Below are 19,324 nucleotides of genomic sequence, written 5' to 3'. Positions count from 1 at the left end.
CTCTTTTGGTGCCTGTGGCAGTAAGGAAAGAAGGTCTGCTCCAACTTGAGAGACACCACAGAGGACATGGGACCAAAAGGACTTAATCCGTGGATAGGTGACCTTTGATGACAAGTTGCTGTAAGGTTAGCAAATGTGCAAAAGAGAGAATTTCGGCAGATGCAGCTTTTCTCCTCCTGGTATGGCAAGTTTCTCCTGTTCAGATTTCCAGTTGTGCTCAAGGTATGTCAGAAGGGCAACAGAGGGAGGTAACAGGTTGGTTTTGATTTTTAAATGAAAAGGAAACCTTTGGTTTTAGAGAAGAGTTGTATTGGCTCTATTCTACGTTTTAACCATGTTCATAATTTAAAATCAAAATGAAACCATAATCAGTTGCATAATAAAACTCTTTCAGTGTGAAGAACTGTACTTTGTTCATCAAACATTAGAACTCAGTTCTTTCATTGTGTACAGTCTTATGTGTATATTTCACAGATACGATTTTTTTAAAGCAACCTCTTTTTTAATGGGCACCATAGGACAATTCTCAGATCTCTTCAATCAGTAATACAAGGGGCACCCACAAGAACTAGTGGGGGACATCTTATATTCCTCTCCCCCACTATTTTCTCTTTCCTTTAAAGCTCTATCTCATCTCCCCTTCTCTCCTTCCCACCCACCAGCCAACCTACCATTATCTGTCTCCTTCTTTAGCATTCCCTTCTTCCCTCCCCTTGGCAGCCTCTACCCGGGAAGACTATGGCCTATTTGCATGTTGCCAGCTGCTGTGCCAGCTCAATTTGCAAGGACTTAGAATCATAGAATCATAGAGTTGGAAGGGACCCCAGGGTCATCTAGTCCAACCCCCTGCACAATGCAGGAAATTCATAAATACTTCCCCCTCCACACCCCCAGTGACTGCTGTTCCATGTCCTGAAGATGACAAAAAACTTCCAGGAACTACAGCCAAACTGGTCTGGAGAAAAATGTCTTCCTGATCCCAAAGTAGTGATCAGCATGTCCCTGGGTGTGTAAGAAAGGGCCACAGGAACTAAGCACTGAGGCAACCCTTCCTGCCCTCCCTTCTCATGATCTGCCTAAGTTTACAGAATCAGCATTGCTGTCAGATGGGCCATCTAGCCTCTGTTTGAAAACCTCCAAAGAAGGAGAGCCCACTACCTCCCGAGGAAGCCTGTTCCACTGAGCCGCTCTAACTGTCAGGAAGTTCTTCCTAATGTTTAGCTGAAAACTCTTCTGATTTAATTTCTCCTTGTGAAAGGCATATCGCTTTCACTTGTATTCTCTCCCCACACAATTTCCTGGTTCCTTCATATTAGCAACCCTCATTTCCTCACCTTTCCCTGCTTCCTTCTTTCCTTCCCTCTTCCCAACCTACCTTTTATCTGCCCTCCATCTTCAACTGTATTATTTATTTGCTTCATTTATACCCCACATTTCTCCACAATGAGAACCCAAAGCAACTTACTCCTCTCACCCAGTTTAAGCCTTCGTTTCTTAAAACTACAGGTCTGTTTCTGTTATGGGGGTAGGAATTAACACCCTAATTTTTAAAAAAAGATTTTGTATTTTTCTGCAAACCTGGGGCTTTTTTCAGGTTTGCAGACAGATTCTGTCTTGTCTGTTCATGGCTCCAGTTTTTGGATTTAAGTATCCACAGATTTGGCCATGTTGAGGATTAGATATATTGATTATAAAAAACGTTTGAAAGGTTTGAAAAGATCTAACCATCCCTTCCAAATACCGAATAAGAAAGTCTTTGCATCCAAAAAGAGGCAGAGAAGGAGGAAGATGTGTCTCTTGGGAAAGCAAATTCTACAACAAAGGGGCAATGACCAACAAGGCCCTGATAAGTCTAGCATCTACCTCAGGTGGGATTCTGAGCAGAGCCTTACTGGCAAATCTTCAAGTGCAGGAAGGCTCATATGGGAATAGGTACCGCTGGAAATACTTCATGCCCAATCGGTTTAGGATTTAGAGGTACAAACCAGCACATAGGTCTTTAGTGCACCAGTGTAATGAGTATTTTTCTGCTCACAGTCCTCCACCCCAACAAAACCCAAATGATTGCATTTTTTTACTGTTTCTGTACGGTCTTGAAACTTAGCCTGAGCACCCTGCATCAGTCTAATCTAGAAGTCACCATGTTACAAGTGTTTATAGAAGCATCTTTTCGTTCTAGTAGCAAGTGTAGTTGGTGAATCAGCCAAAGCTGATAAAAGGCACTCCTGAGTGCAACTATTATCTGTGGTTCTGGCAGTAATGTAGGACTCAGGAGGACATCCAAGCTATGAATCTGAGTCTTCTAGGCAAGCATAATCCCATCCAGAAAAGGCATTTCCCTTGCCAACCAATTTGTTGAATCCCTCACCATCATTATCTCTGCCTTGGTGTGGACAAAGGTTCAGTGTATTCACTCTCATCTCATCCACTGATCTCCAGACACCTATTCAGGACTGGCTGACTCATGTGGTTCAGATGAAAAGAAGAAACGCTGCTGGCTGTCACCAGTGTACTGATGGCACTGTACCAGATGACATCTCCCAACAGTTTCATGTAGATGTTAAATTGCAGGGGAAATAAAATTGGGCTGGGGGGGTAGTATGTGATGACCCCCATGGAGATGAAAAATCATCTTTCCCACACTAGCTTCTGGGATTTACCTACCAGGAAGGGCAGAAGCTACCATAAAGCAGTAAGCCACTGGCTCCAACCCTGCAAGGTGTTCCAGAAGAATTACCATGGTTGGTGGTATCAAACACAAGGCAAGACATCCAGGAGAATCAAGAGGATGACACTCTGTCTTGTCTGTCTCCCAGTACTGGTTATCAAGCAAGGTGACCAAGCCAATATGCATCCAAAATTGTTCCAAAGCCCAATCAAAATGGATCCAGATCATGAACGTCTTCCAAGAGTAGCTGGATTTAACCCACCATCACCCTTTTGAGTTCTTTGCTTTAGTTGGTAGAGTCACCTATCATACCAAGTGTCAGCTGCATTCTACCCTGTAGCTCCTACTAAATGTGTCTTCTTAAGAACAGCTGCAGCCCAGGTACCACCTCTCTCAGGCACCCTGCCAGTGACAAATAGCATGGAGGAGGTCAAACTATGGGTCTCCTTACTAAGGAGGTGATGCAAGACAAAACTTTTAAACCAGACATTTGGTAATTCAGGGTCATATTTGGAATAATTCACTAGCTTTGTGTCCTTGGACTGGATGAATTGCTTAATTAGTACCTGAAAATGTTAATCACCTTCAGTCCTGTAAGAAAACACTTGTGGCATGCATCTTTTGAAATATTTAAAAAGGGAAATAGTCCAGCTTCCAATCATTTTACGATTCAGTACGGTCCAAATGTGCTTTTCCAGCAAAAGCTAGATTGCCATGTGCTTCAGGCCGGAGGAACACACCACCCTGCTGTCAGAGTCTGTTTACCACTCAACTGTCTGAGTCAGCCAGAATCTAACAGGTGCCAACACCGGAAAAGGCAAGCATCAAGAGGGCATGTGGTGGCATGGACCATGAAATCAACTCATCCAAGCAATGAGCGGAAACCAAAGGGAATTCAAGTAGAAAACTGAATGCCTTTGTGGTATCAAAGACACAATGAATAAGAGTCGTGTGTGTATTTGGCAAGATATGTTTTACCAATGGTTACTGATTGGTTCTAAATGATCCACACCTGGGTCCCTTGCTCTTTTGCCTCCATTCTCTTCCTATGCAGATTGGAGATGTAAACACTGAGCATGGGCTCAAGTTTTATTTGTTTGTTTGTTTATATGCTGCTTTTCTCCCCAATGGGAATGCAAAGCAGCTTATAACAACCCCCTCGCCTCTTATATGAACAATATATAACACAATATATGAAAACAGGAGGTGGTGGTGGCTACAAGTATGGACAGCTTCAAGAGGGAATTGGATAAGCATATGGAGCAGAGGTCCATCAGTGGCTATTAGCCACAAGGTATAGACAGGAACTCTCAGGCTGGGGCAAGTGATGCACTGTATTCTTGGTGCTTGGGGGGGGCAACAGTGGGAGGGCTTCTAGTGTCCTGGCCCCACTGCTGGACCTCCTGATGGCACCTGGTATTTTTGGCCACGGTGTGACAGTGTTGAACTAGATGGGCCATTGGCCTGATCCAACATTGGCTTCTCTTATGTTCTTATGTTAACAACAATCCTGTAAGGATGGTTAGCCTGAGGGAGAATGACTGGCCTAGAGTTACCCAGTGACCTTCTATGGCACAGTGGGGATTTGAACCTGGGTCTCCCAGCCTCTGGTATATCCACTATACTTCGCTGGCACTTTGTTTCATTAGGATTACTTGTTGAAAGTAATGTTATTCGGAGGAATGTATGTAGCAGCAGTAGCAATCTGGGACCAAAAAAAATCTCAAAGAGTTACAGGAAATATAGTTGCAGAGTGCCTGTGCCATAAGCAACCAAGATCTCTCAGACGGTACACTGCCTATACTGTTCACTCAGTGCACGAATTAAGGTGAACACAGAGAAAAACACTATGCCTGAATAAAGTAGCTTCACCTTCAGCTGTATGAGTCTGGAAAGGAGCAAGTTTGTTCATTTAAAATCTATGTGTTCTGAACGTTACCAAGGCTGGTATGTGACGAGATTGATCTAGGGCGTCAGCATTTTCATGCTTACCTCCGAAACTATTACTCTAAACTTTAAAATAAGCCTGGGAACCTTTGGAGTCTAATGAGAAGGTGCAGTCTACACAAAATAGCCAGCGCATTACCGTAGCCAGTGCATGCTTGCGTACATATGGCTCATCCGAGATGAGATACAAAACTTAATTTTAAAAAATGCTTCTGAGTTGCAAGCTGCCTTTTTTGTCATTTGTTTTTGAATGGCTCATTTAAAATGGTTGCCCCCATCCGCTCGTAGAAACCCAGATTTATTAATTATTTTATTCAATGAAATTGTGTTTATTGTGGCTGCCCAAGAGAAGCTTTCTGGGCCCACAGATAGCCAGTGCCAAGTCTTCTATGAGGGCCACTGGGGAAGAGTGTTTCTCCCCAGATTTTTATCCCTTGCATGGACCACTGTCCTTTGGTCCTCCAGAGTTTCTCCTGCTCCTTGTCTGACTCAAGCCCCTTAAGTGTGTTTAAGCCCATCTGAAGGACAAGCAATTAATTGGCTCACAGCGTATATTCATTAGTAAATTTTTCTCGTTAGCGTGGGAGCTTATTTGCTGCTCTGGTACTTCCACCACAAGGAAAGTGACTCCCTTTTTCGTGAACAAATGCCAGCTTGTATATCCTGTCCTCTCCCGAGCCATGCTCTAACGGCATTAATGGAACATTAGAGTTTTAATTACACCATTATCCTATTTATTTTTATAAATAATTCCAGAGCAGTCATTAAAGTTTGTGAATTTAGAAGTAAATGACTTTAGGGAGAGAAATCAAGTTTTCAATCTTGGTGTTATCTACCATGGGGGTTGTTTTTTGGTCGTCTTGTTGTTCTTAAGATTATTCATTTATCTAACCCGTAATAAACACTCAAATTGAACTTTCTTCCTTGGAAAGTTTGCTGGAAAGGCTTTGTGGTTGGACAGTTCCATGAGGATTTCAGTGTCTGTTTGGCTGTGTTGGGATACGGCTCATTGACTTCTGGCATAGGGCCTAACGCAGCCGACACAATGCTCAATCGCCTCCTTGTGGAAGATCAAAATTGCAGGTGCACATCTGGACAAAGACAGTTGATTTTATAAGTGCTTTCTGCAAAGCACTTTATCCAGAAAATGGGGAAAGGAAGCCATCATTTCTTACAGAATATATCCCACAACTTCACAAAGGTTTTTCTAAGTGACACAGTGGTTTGCTTCCTGGCCATAAAACGTGTTGGAATGCCCCTGGATCCGTTGCTAACAAAGTATAGAGCAACACCTGTTTTACCTGGGACAGACCAGACTGACACTTGCAAACCCAACAACTCCCAATTGCTACAGTCAGCTACAGGTAAGGTTGGCGTTAGGCCATCTTCCTCTTGTCACAAGACAAGCTTCTACTGAACCCAAATCTACAGACAACAATATTTAGTTGCCTGAGAGCAGCTTTGGCAAATTCTGAGCCTCCCTGCATTTGTACTCGGGTAGAGCACTGTCTTGTGTACTACCTGCTAAAAAAGCAATGGTGGTTCTGTGTTCAGGCAATCGGAATTAAATATGCTGATCAAGCACATTTCTAGAGTTTCTCTAGTTTGACTGAATTCTGGATCTTCTACCATTCTGCATAATTTGTCCTGATTTTGCTGGTGGTGTGGCGGGAGACAAGCAACCACAGAGGGCACCAAACCCCTGCCCTGAACCACTTTGCTTGCTTTGGTCAGTCGGTCAGTCGGTCAGTCTCTGCCACATATGTTCAAGCATAATTTTGCAGCCATCGGGGGCTTTTGTGGTAAAAACTGAGGCTTTCAGAAAGCCAGATTTGGCACTTTTGTGCAGCAAACACAGCCCTGCAATGAGCAAATTTTTAAAATTTCATTTTTTGTTAGTATTTCCAAAACTTAATCCAATATTGAATTAGGAAGAACTCTGCCCCGTACAACACCCATAATTAGCACATATTGCTAATGAATACCATGGCATAATTAAATCAGACATCCAGGCATTGGCAAGTGCCATGTAAGACTAAAACTTCATTGAAACTGGTGAGCAGTACAGTTGGACAAAGTCTGTAGCAAGACTGCCAGCAAAATACAAACGTCATGTTCTACTTTAGACATGCATAGAAGAAGCCAGTCCACACACAGAAATGCCAACATGCCTCACCTCCAGTGGTGCCGGCATTGCCACCATGCTCTTACACACACACACACACACACACACACACACACACATTCACATCTTGGAAGATGCAAAGTCAACATAGTGCCCTCAGTAGTGAGTCCCACTAGGCAGCCAATAAAAACACTGCAGATGGAGGGGGGATTGCAAATCCTTTATGTCACTCATGTGATGTTTAGATGTTTAGTTCCAGGATACTAGCATCTGGAGTAGTTCCAGTCAAGGTTTTACTCATGTCTCTAAATAAGCTTACTAGAGGAACTGCTGTGAAGGATTCTGATAGGCCTTGTGTTTCTTCATTCATTTCTCCTGAATAATGTGACTGTTTCTTTATTAAAGAAGAGACCATGGGCATCTTCCTGGATGATTGCAGCATCTTACAATGCACAGCCTGCAAACAGCAACTATTTTGAGCCCTGCTGCCTTCTTGAGTTGCCCCCGCACACAGACACACCACATACAGGCAGAGTTGCACCAGCATTTCATCAATGTTCCTGTGGAGGTACATCAGCGTAGTCCCCAATCCCAAAATATCTTCAAGATACACCAGGACAGAATCCTAAAGTTCTCCCTCTGGGACCACAACCTGTGCTGTAAAAAGGACATTCATTCACTCATTCATTCATTTGATTTATTTTTTTTAATCGCTACTCACCCAGAGGGTCTTGCAGTGACTTATAACACTTTAGATCAGGTGGTCACAGTATTTCAAGTGCCTCTCACATGACCAATGTCATTGTCCACCCTAGCAGGCTCTGTTTCAACTAAGGAACATTTCTCCAGTTTGAGCTGCATTCTTTGACTGGATGGGGTGGACTGTGTGGAAATGTATGGGGCACATGCAGGGGTCATTTCCTGCAGGAGCGCACAGGAGCGGAGCTCCAGCAGTAAAGAGCCCAGGGGGCAGGCACATGCAACAAGCCCCACGATGGAGGGGGGATTGCAAATCCTTTATGTCACTCATGTGATGTTTAGATGTTTAGTTCCAGGATACTAGCATCTGGAGTAGTTCCAGTCAAGGTTTTACTCATGTCTCTAAATAAGCTTACTAGAGGAACTGCTGTGAAGGATTCTGATAGGCCTTGTGTTTCTTCATTCATTTCTCCTGAATAATGTGACTGTTTCTTTATTAAAGAAGAGACCATGGGCATCTTCCTGGATGATTGCAGCATCTTACAATGCACAGCCTGCAAACAGCAACTATTTTGAGCCCTGCTGTTTTCTTGAGTTGCCCCCGCGCACACACACACGTACACACAGACACACCACATACAGGCAGAGTTGCACCAGCATTTCATCAATGTTCCTGTGGAGGTACATCAGCGTAGTCCCCAATCCCAACGCACACAGACACACCACATACAGGCAGAGTTGCACCAGCATTTCATCAATGTTCCTGTGGAGGTACATCAGCATAGAGTCCCCAATCCCAAAATTTCTTCAAGATACACCAGGACAGAATCCTAAAGTTCTCTCTCTGGGACCACAACCTGTGCTGTAAAATGGACATTCATTCACTCACTCACTCATTCATTTGATTTTTTTTTAAATCGCTACTCACCCAGAGGGTCTTGCAGTGACTTACAACACTTTAGATCAGGTGGTCACAGTATTTCAAGTGCCTCTCACATGACCAATGTCATTGTCCACCCTAGCAGGCTCTGTTTCAACTAAGGAACATTTCTCCAGTTTGAGCTGCATTCTTTGACTGGATGGGGTGGACTGTGTGGGAATGTATGGGAGGGGCACATGGGCCTCCCATTTTTCTGCAACAGCCTAGAGCTGAGTTGTACTGAAAGTTGGAGAAAGGGTTCTGTCATGCCCTTCTGGATTTGCCATCACTTGGAAAGTTAGAACCAGCCAGAGGGATCGCTGGCTTTGAAGCTGCCCCTTCCAATTGAGGCAGTAATTGCTTAAGGCCAGTAGGTCAGGAAAGGAATAACTGCCTGCAGAAGCAAAACGCTTCTCCTTTATTGCCATTTTGCTAGATGTTTTATCCTGTGCTGCATTTAACAAGAGAGTTAAGGGTATGCTGGCTATCTCCTGCAAGGCGACTCATCCACCTGCTGTCACAGATATCGTGGGACCAGTTTTAGCTTATTGCAAGCTGGAGTCTCAAAACATATTGAAAAAGGGGTTTATCCATCACGAGCACTTCAGCATACAGCACTCATGTCCACATACAGATTGCCAGGTTGAGCTTGTATGCTTCTCCCATTGGGGCAAAGAGAAGCGGGGGGGGGGCTTGTTTGAGAATGGAGAAAAGACCAAATGTGAGAACGAATCACCCATCCACCCCATCTTGGGGCTAGAATGTATGGGAGGGGCACATGGGCCTCCCATTTTTCTGCAACAGCCTAGAGCTGAGTTGTACTGAAAGTTGGAGAAAGGGTTCTGTCATGCCCTTCTGGATTTGCCATCACTTGGAAAGTTAGAACCGGCCAGAGGGATCGCTGGCTTTGAAGCTGCCCCTTCCAATTGAGGCAGTAATTGCTTAAGGCCAGTAGGTCAGGAAAGGAATAACTGCCTGCAGAAGCAAAACGCTTCTCCTTTATTGCCATTTTGCTAGATGTTTTATCCTGTGCTGCATTTAACAAGAGAGTTAAGGGTATGCTGGCTATCTCCTGCAAGGTGACTCATCCACCTGCTGTCACAGATATCGTGGGACCAGTTTTAGCTTATTGCAAGCTGGAGTCTCAAAACATATTGAAAAAGGGGTTTATCCATCACGAGCAATTCAGCATACAGCACTCATGCCCACATACAGATTGCCTGGTTGAGCTTGTATGCTTCTCCCATTTGGGCAAAGAGAAGCGGGGGGGGCTTGTTTGAGATGGAGAAAAGACCAAATGTGAGAAAGAATCACCCATCCACCCCATCTTGGGGCTTCTGATCCCAGTTAGAGCCTCTCATTGCTGCTGTTTACAAAGGAAATATGTCCTTAAGATCTGGTTGTGGATCTTCCACCATCTTTAGCCCAAGTGGGAATCTCCAGATCTTTCAACTTATTTAATGACTCCATGCCAGTATGTTCCTTATGTGAAACAAAGCTTTGTGCAATATTTAACCATTTATCTAATATTTCCATTTTGTATGACTCTTGAGGTTATTTTCAAGCAGCTTGTAGGCTCTTTCTCGACTGTTTTATGCTGCTTTCATTGGATGGTCATTCTATGGCTGGTAGATTGGAAAGGTTTTATTGCTGGGGGGACAGTTGACTGCACTGCTTTGTTGAGTTCTGAATTTGTTGTTACTTGGTTAGTCACCTGAAGAAGGTCTTGGGAGAGGCAGCATACAGATTTTCTCTGTAAATAAATAACTTATTTATATTTCACAGTCAACTACATTTGATTAAGTATTATGACAATGTAGATCTTGCCACGGTTTGAAGGCGTCTAAAACTACTTGCTATTTTGCATACTCTAATATTGTTAACATTCAGGGGTACATTCAATATTGTGGGTATTACATATCTCACATTGCATTTGCTCCTTATTGGATATACTTCTAAATCTAATAAAATCTTATGGCCTAATAGAAAAATGTATGTGTTACACATAAGATGGATATTCCTAAAGTTTTCAAATACTGCAAATATTTCAAGCTGTGCGAGAAGAAAGGCGGGTTTATAAATATTTTAAAAAGATAAATAGATAAACTGTTCCTGATAGTAAACGCACCACAGAGATCATTTGAAACTTCTGAGATCAGGCAAAGTTTTCAGTATTCCACATAATCTTGAAATCAATTAAACAGTGTAACAAACTGGGATTAAATACTGCATATTAGCCAAGTTGGACAAAGGTTTTTCTAATGCTGCCATTTGCTTTCAAGCTATAAACATACCAAGAATAAATGGCACAGGCTTTATAGTGTTGCATTACTGGTTAACATTTCACTCTCTCCAGAATTTAATTAAATGTTATAAAAAACAAACATGACTGAATATATTATACCAAGCCAAATATTCCTGAGTTTCAGAGAATGCACATATTCCCAAATTACAAACCTATCAGAAGACATAGATGATTAGAATCAAAATGAATGGCTATGCTGTGCAGAATCACTTATTAAGTACATAAGAAGAGCCCAGCTAGATCAAACCAATGGTCCATCTAGTCCATCATCCTGTCTCACACAGTGGCCAACCAGTTCCTCTGGAGGGCCAACAACAGGGTATAGAGGCCAAGACCTTGCTCTGATGTTGCCTCCTGGCTCTGGAATTCAGTGCTTTATTGCCTCTGAATGTGGAGGTTCCCCTCAGGCTACTGTTTGTAGTATTACATGCAAAGCTAACCCAGATCTCTGGGAACTGTTATCTTTTTCAATGTTTTGGTGGCCTGATGTTTTTCATCCCACACCTTGGAATTCTGTGAGGTCTGGATTGACAAGGAGCTCCTTCCAGATATGGGAGGGGCCATGGATCAGTGGTAGAGCATTACATGCAGAAGGTCCTAGGTTCAATCCCCAGCATCTTCAATTAAAAGGATCAGGTAATGGGTGCTTTGAAAGATGTCACTTGAAAGATGACATTTGAGAGCTGCTGCCAGTCAGAGTAGACAATACTGACCTTAATAGTCCTGGGGTCTATTAGTAATTAGTAAGGCAATTTCATGTGTAATCCCCTTTAAAGCTGTCCTGGGTTATCCTCCCCTTTCTCCCTGGAACTAGTTCACTGTGGAAAGCCACTCTTCCCTGGTGCTTTCAAGCATCAAAACTAAAATGTTAAACCAGACCTGATGAAAAGAATCTGATGAGCATGAGCCTTACACACACCCTCCCATGTTTCACAGATGCAAGTAGGGTGGAGTCTGGCAATGTGAAGGATAGTGGGGCCAACACAGTCCAGACTGAAATGTGTCACAAGCAGAAATCAGGAATTGTGTAGTCCTAAACCGAATCACACTCTTCTAAGCCCTCAGTTGTCTTAGAAGGGTTTAGCTCTGCCTAGGATCGCACTGTAGAAGTTCATGCAGTGCATAGGATTGCACTGTAAAAGTGCATGCGGGCAGATTTAACAATATACGAATCTTGTGTTTTATAAGCCATCCCAAGAGCCTGCATTGGCTGTGGATTGTGGGATGTAAGTTTTTAAGACCTATCAATCTATATAGTGACTACTGTCAATCTCAAATTGTGGCTCCGACAGTTCGGGACTTCTGAGACTGCTTCCTCAGGCTGCTGCTGTGCCTTTGTGGAGGTTGAACTCTGACCATTTTGACGGGGCTTTTAATCATCAAGCAGGTGGGTTGCAGTTTGGGAAGGCTAGGATAAATAATAGGGTGGCACTAGCGTACACGTAGGCAATCCTTTTTTGGCCTGAGTGCCAACAAAACCCACAGCGCCAAATTATGAAGTTATTTGCATATCGGCAAACAAACTGGAGGTGGGGGGGACAGACAAGGATTATACTTGGCCAGGTGCACTAGGAGCAAGCAGGGTTAGCAAACTCAAGGCGGGCCCTGGAGTTCTCCCAAAATTACCACTGATCTCGAGACTACAGAGATCAGTTCCCCCTGGAGGAGGTGGCAGCTTTGGAGGGCAGACTCGATGCCATCATATCCCCACTGAACTCTCTCCCCTTCCCAGACAACCACTTCCAAATCTGCAGCAATTCCCCAAGCCAGAGTTGGCAACCTTGGTAGCAAACTGACGCTCAGCGACACTGCCAGTGCCACAGGGGCTCTCCTCGGTCCCTTTGGCGACAAAGAAACAGCCCCATGCGCTGAGCAAAGAGGCCTGGCATGCATGCCTGGAGCTGAACCCATCAAACTGTCTTGTATCCTTGGTCGGTCAAGGTCAGTCTTGTCTGCTCTAGCTGGCAGCAGCTCTCCGGGGTCTTGGGCGGAGGTCTTTCCCATCACCTGAGCCTTTTACATGGAGATGCTGGGACTGAGCCTGGGAAAGCTGGTGCTCAAGCCCTGAGCCCTAGCCCCTTCCCTACCTACACCTCTGCTGTTGTTTAGTCCCATTGTCTTTTTCCCCAATTTGCAAACCTTCTTGTGAGCTTTTCCTGACTAGAAGGCTATATGTAAATAATAAGTTGTTATCATTCTTCATAATAGTAATTATAGCAAGAGTAATGCATTGATGCTGACAACGCTGCCTGTTCTGCCATTCTCCCTTTAGAACCCTGACATCGTGCTGGTGCACTACTTGAATGTACCCGCCATAGAGGACTGTGGGAAGCCGTGCGGCCCCATCCTTTGCTCCATAAACACCGACAAGAAAGAGTGGGCCAAATGGACAAAAGAGGAGCTGATTGGCCAGCTGAAACCAATGTGTGAGTATGCTGGGCTAGGACATGGGGGCGATGGGATGGGAGGGTGTTGGCCTCTGGCTGTCAGAGTCTGCAGCTGGATGCAGCTGGTGTGTCTTTCAGGAACCGGTGGACAAGATTTGCAAAAGAAAGATTACACAGAGCTCCCTGAGGAGTGCAGACTAAGGTCTAGTTTGGGGGGAGGGGGAACTGTGGTTGGGTGTCAAGGCTATTGAATATACTGAGGCTGTGTATTTTAAGAGCTTTTGTAGTGGTTCTTCCTTCATAATGCCTATACAGCAGTGAAATCGTACTTATCACCTTTTATTGTTTGGATCGAACTGCTCAAGACACTTAGAGTTCTGCAGTTGGATTTCCTTCCTTCCTTCCTTCCTTCCTTCCTTCCTTCCTTCCTTCCTTCCTTCCTTCCTTCCTTCCTCAATAGCAGTGGACAGGGACCCACTTTGGGTTAGGACCAATGCTCCCTCTAAGCTGTGGAGTCTTGTGAGCAAAAATTCTACTTTGTGAGCTACTGGCGTTAAAGTTGTGAGTGAGCGATTTGGCTACTGGATATATTAGTTTGCTCTGGAGCCCTCCTTCCTGAGGTAAGACAAAAATGTGTGAGCCGGAGGCTAAAAAACTGTGAGCTAGGTCGTACTAACTGAGCTTAGAGGGAACACTGGTCAGGACCATGGCACATGGGGAGGAGGAGGAAATGCAAGTTAAACTCCCCATCATTCTGAAATGGCCCCCATGAAGCTGCCGTGTGCTTCTTTGACAAATCCAGAGAGGCTGTATAGAAACAGCACAGAGAGAAAGAATCCCCTCTTCCCCCCCCCCCCCCCCCCCCGTCTGAATCAGGTCTCCACACCGCTGCTATTTAGAAAAGGGGGGGAAAATGCTTGGGATCTCTGAGCATGGACCTCCCGTTGTCCTGTACAGTCTGGCTTTAAGGTAAGTCTATCTGTGCCTTTGGCAGGCACAGTAAGCATGCCGGCCCGTTTCACGGTTTGTAACAAGCGTAGCTCAGTGCGCAAAGTCAGTGAGGTAGCCTGAGGGATAATCACATGTGACGAGTCAATGTGTACACGTACCTGCTGTGCTCCTGGCGTCCCAGGGCTTGCCTCCGTTTCTGCCCAGAAGTCATTTTTTAAAAAAAATTGATCTGGCAGGCATTTGTCTGCCTGCGCTGTAAGTTTTAACTTGTTGCCATGACAAACGTTCCATTGTAAGCCACAAACCGGTCAGCTTGTCACCCGCCTCTTCCACTTTCCTTGCCGCCCCGCCCGGCTGGGTTGCCTCCTTTCAGCCCCATCTTTCTCTCTCAAGACTGCCTGCTGCTTGAAGTGTGCAGATCATTCCAGAGCCACTCGCTGTTGCATACAGATAGCGGCCGTATTGAACCGCGCATCATTTGAGCAGCGAGGCATCCCTCTTGGCAGGAACGGGCTATGGAATGCAAAAGAGGCCGGCAATTGGAGAAATCTCCCATTCTGTTGGGCAAAGCCGTGCTGAGAATCAGCCAGGCCAGACCCTTCCTTGACTGCAGCTCTGTAGACCCCCAGTGGAGTTGGGCCAGAGACGAATCTCCTCCCCCCCCCCTGCAATTTGCACCTCATTTTCATTGGTCAATTTAGTCTGAAAGCAATGCTGTCCTTGCGATCCCGGTTCCCAGGATATTGCTGCTCCATTACTCCTGCTGGGCTCACAACTATGTTTGCAAAATGAGTTCTGGGGCTGACTGCTTGGAGCCTAGGAAAGAGGATTGCTGGGGCGTAGAGGGATACCTTCTGCGAGGGGCTCTGGATCGCGCTGGGGCTGCTGGGGAGGACAGTGGCTGCTTTGCCCGGTAGAACCAAGCAGAGGCAGGCGAGCCCATCAACAAAGCTCACAGGAAGGGGTATCCATCTGTACAGATCTGCTCTTCCTGGTGGACTCCTGAGAACTGTTCTGAGGGGTGGGGGAATCACAGTTGTAAATTGTCCTATTTAGTAATCTGGAATTCTGTCTGGTACCCACTAGTGAGGTCTGAAAAGCTGCTCTGCTACCTCTTGGCTCCAGGCATGGCCCACTCCCCTTCTGCCATGGGTCTTCTTTTTCCTGATCCTAAGACCAGTTCCAGGTTTTGAGGGGCCCTGGGCAGAGAGTACCCAGCCCTCACCACCTCACCATCACCATCAGGACCCCGCTCACACCTCCCATTCTGCCTGTGCACATGAGCCCCCTGCATGCCCTTTCCTCACCAGCCCTGGGTGGTGTGTGTGGCTGGGAGTGCCACTGCTGTGACCATCAGGAGCACGGCTGGCATCATCTACACGGTCACTTGTAGTGATGCTGGGCAGCCCAGGTGTCAAGGACCACGTCCAAAGAAGCCATCGGGGAAGGGCACGCAGGTAGGTAGCAGAGGAGGTGTGGGGTAGGAACTGGTGGCAGTGGACCCTCCCAGACGCTCTAGGCCCTGGCAGATGCCCCACCTCAGGATATGTTGACTCCGGGCCTGCTGGAGGGACAGCATTGATGTAAAAAGCTGGGAAACACCTGTTAGGGAAAGTGCTGGAATGGATATGACACACGTGGTTGATGAGACTGTTCTGGGAGAAGGGTAGCAAAGGGGGCGTCCCCGACAGGTCCCCAGTAAGGGCAGCTACAATGGCCCAAGTATTGTTTGCTAGGTAAAGGTAAAGGCTCCCTTGCTCGAAAGCCAGTCAAATCCGACTCTAGGGTTGCGGTGCTCATCTCCGTTTCAAAGCCGAAGAGCCAGCGCTGTCCGAAGACATTTCCGTGGTCATGTGGCCGGCATGACTAAACCCCAAGGCGCACGGAACGCTGTTACCTTCCCACCAAAGTGGTCCCTATTTATCTACTTGCAATTTCTTGCTTTCGAACTGCTAGATTGGCAGGAGCTGGACCTAGAGACGGGAGCTCACTCCTTCTTGCGGCACCCGGGTCTCGAACTGCTGAACTACTGACCTTCCACAGCCTGCAGTTCAGTGTCTTAACCACTTGAGCCACTGCAGTACTGTTTGCTAGGTACCTGAGCCAAAAGTGGCCCACAGAGTGATTCCCTGGTCTGCCGTATCTCCCTGGCTTCTTCCTAGGCCTTGCTGCGTTCTCTCTGGTTTGCTCCAGTCCCTCATAGAATTGCTGTTCCTGGCATTGTCTGCACGTCTTTTCTCAGCCTTGTTTTTCTGAATAGAAACAGTAGCTGAGATGCTCAGGGCTCAGACATGCCTTTTGCACTCTTCCTGCTCCTGGTGCAGGTCCACAGCACAAGCATGGCTGTGGCTATGCAGAAAAAAACAACAGTCCTTTCTTGCTTCATGCCAACACACACGGCCCTGACCTTAGGCAGATGGGCCAAATCACCCCCATGGGAGGGAGAAACTGCTCTGAAACTTTTTGAGGGCATCACTGATACTAGTCCAAAGCCTGCGATGTAGCACGGAAGGAGAAGGTGGCAGCAGGTTTGAAAATCTGCAGTGCGTCAGGAAAACGACGGGAGAACGACACCAAACCAGCCGTAAATCTCTTTTATGCCTTGGGAGGGAAGCGCAAAGTTCTGCCCAATTATTCAGCCTGCTTATGCATGCACACGTCCCTGTTTATAGATGCACATCCTGGGAAAGGCTTCCTTGGAAATGCAGCTCAGAGTTTAAAGTGGGATTGCAGGGCCGGGGTGGGGGGGCGCTTTAGATTCGGATCGGAATTTGGGAAATGCGTGGCGCTTGGCTGAGCACGTTTGGGGAGTGCCAGGAGTGCTCCTCGCCAGGCAGGCCTCAGATTGGGTTCCAAGCGGAGCATGCTGCTAAATCCTGAAGCCAAGCACATTAGCCGCCTCACATTTTTCACATAAATCACATTCTATCGCAGGCTTCACAGTTTGATTTCCTGATGTTTCCAAATTTCTCTGCCCTGAAGGAGATTAGTCAGTGATTGAATCTGAGTGTGGTGCCTGGCCTAGTCCAGGCGCGCCTTTACGCTAGAGGCTCTTGTATCTCTTCTTTGTGCCCCCCCCCCAATCTCCTTTTAAAAAAATACTTGTTGCATAATGCAGCTCTGGTATTTTTTCATTATTATGACTTTTATTCCTCCAGACCTTTGAAAGGCAAGGTGAACAGGTGAGCTTTGCCTTCTTTCTTTCTCCCCTTTGAGTCCGAGCTTTCAAAATAGCTCTCTTACGGCAGGGACCCGGCTGCACCTCTCTGCCAGCCACTTAATTACCAAGCCCATATGCCACCTCCTCAGGGACGGATTCAAGGGGGATTTATAGCCTCTCTTGGAATGGCTTTTCTTTCAGGCTGGAGAAAGAAACTTTCATTGGGGGAAACCTCTCTCTCTCTCTCTCTCTCTCTCTCTCTCTCTCTCTCTCTCTCTCTCTCTCTCTCCTCTCTCTCTCTCCCCCTCTCCAAGGCTTGCTGCAGGTGCCTTTGACCTATAGAAGACAAGAGGCTGGATTACGTTAACGAGCAAACAAACAGAAGCCTCCCATTATAAAGCAAGCCATTATTTCTACTCAGTATGGAGTAGTGCCTGGCCCTTTGTAGAGCAGCATAAGCGGGGCGGGGGGAATGCAGGCCCTGCCCTGAGGAGCTTGCAGTGGGCATTTTGACAGTGAGGGAGACAGCTGAGTGGGGGAGAGGCAGGGCTAGAGAAAAGAGGGGTTGGGAAAGACCCATAAGAATCATGAGAAGAAGATGAGCAAGTATAGGGACTTGATCTTCAGTTGGAAATGAGACTGAAGGCTGACGCATGCGCGCTTTTTCTCTCTCTCTCTCTCTGTGTGAGAGATCTTGCAAACTGCAGGCCGTGGCTTCCTCAATTGAGTCAATCTATCTCATGTTGGGTGTTCCTCTTTTCCTCTTGCCTTTGACTTTTCCTAGCATTATTGTCTTTCCCAGTGTGTCTTGTCTTTTCATCATGTGATCCAAGTACAATAGCCTCAGTCTGGTCATTCTCGCTTGTAGGGAGAGTTCAGGCTTGATTTTATTTAGAATCCACTTGTCTTTTTTGGCGGTCCATGGTCCCCGCAAAACTCTCTTCCAACACCACATTTCAAATGAATCCGCTTTCTTCCTGTCAGCGTTCTTCATTGTCCAGCTTTCACGTCCATACACAAGAATGGGAATACCATAGTATGAATTATCTTGATCTTGGTCGCCAGCAACAGCTCTTTACCCTTAAGGATCTTTTCTAGCTCCTTAACGGCTGCCCTTCCCAGTATCAATATCCTTCTGATTTCTTGATTGCAGTCTCCCTTTTGGCTGAGCCAAGGAACAGAAAACTTTTTAACAATTTCAACTTCTTCATAGGTGCATATAAAGATCCCCAACCCCCCCTTTTTTGCTATTGATGTTGCACCTCCTTTCTGGTGACACCCATCTTCCCCTTGGCTTGCCACTCTGGTGCCTCTACCAGTGTTCCCTCTAAGCTGCGGAGTCTTGTGAGCAAAAATTCTGCTTTGTGAACTATTGGCATTCAAGTTGTGAGTGAGTGATTTGACTCCTGCATAAATGAGTTTGCTCTGGAGCCATCCGTCCTGAGCTAAGACAAAAATGTGTGAGCCGGAGGCTAAAAAACTGTGAGCTAGGTCACACTAACTCAGCTTAGAGGGAACACTGGCCTCTACCATGATTGCTGTTTCTGACATGTTCCCCAGTGACCCAGCTTTACAGCGTCAGCTGTGTTTCTTTACCAGCTTGCAATGAGAGGAGATATGATAACCATCTTCAAGCCAGTTTGATATAGTGGTTAGGTGCACGGACTCTAATCTGAGAGAACCGGGTTTGATTCCCCACTCCTCCACTTGCAATGGCTGGACAAGCCATAGTTCTGTCAGAGCTGTTCTCTCAAGGACAGTTGTGGAAAGAGCTCTCTCACCTCCACCTACCTCACAGGGTGTCTGCTGTGGGAAGGGGAAGAGAAAGGAGTTTGTAAGCCACTCTGAGACTCCAAGTGATGGGCTGGATATAAATCCAATCTCTTCTTCTTCTTCTTCTTCTTCTACTTGAAGGGCTGTCATATAGAGGATGGTGCGGAGTTGTTTCTGTTGCCCCAGAATGTCAGACCAGAATCAATGGGTTGAAATTAAATCAGAAGAGTTTTCGGCTAAACATTAGGAAGAACTTCCTGATAGAGTGTTTCCTCAGTGGAACAGGCTTCCTCGGGAGGTGGTGGGCTCTCCTTCTTTGGAGGTTTTCAAACAGAGGCTAGATGACCATCTGACAGCAATGTGAACATAGGCAGATCATGAGAAGGAAGT

At 46.0% G+C, this 19,324-nt stretch overlaps 1 protein-coding gene across 1 annotated transcript in view; it reads left to right on the top strand.

Annotated features, from left to right (window-relative positions):
- Positions 1–19,324, top strand: part of CAMTA1 (calmodulin binding transcription activator 1) — an 890,421-nt gene that overhangs the window by 790,820 nt on the left and 80,277 nt on the right. The window contains exon 6 of the mRNA XM_015409145.1: positions 12,936–13,089. Within this exon, the coding sequence (XP_015264631.1) occupies positions 12,936–13,089 (154 nt within the window). The remainder of the gene's footprint in view (positions 1–12,935; positions 13,090–19,324) is intronic.

This window comes from Gekko japonicus, unplaced genomic scaffold (genome assembly GCF_001447785.1).
Source record: "Gekko japonicus isolate JY-2015 unplaced genomic scaffold, Gekko_japonicus_V1.1 scaffold98, whole genome shotgun sequence".
Classification (NCBI taxonomy): domain Eukaryota; kingdom Metazoa; phylum Chordata; class Lepidosauria; order Squamata; family Gekkonidae; genus Gekko; species Gekko japonicus.
Note: the sequence above shows the minus strand (reverse complement) of the source record. Positions and strands in the feature narration are given on the sequence as shown.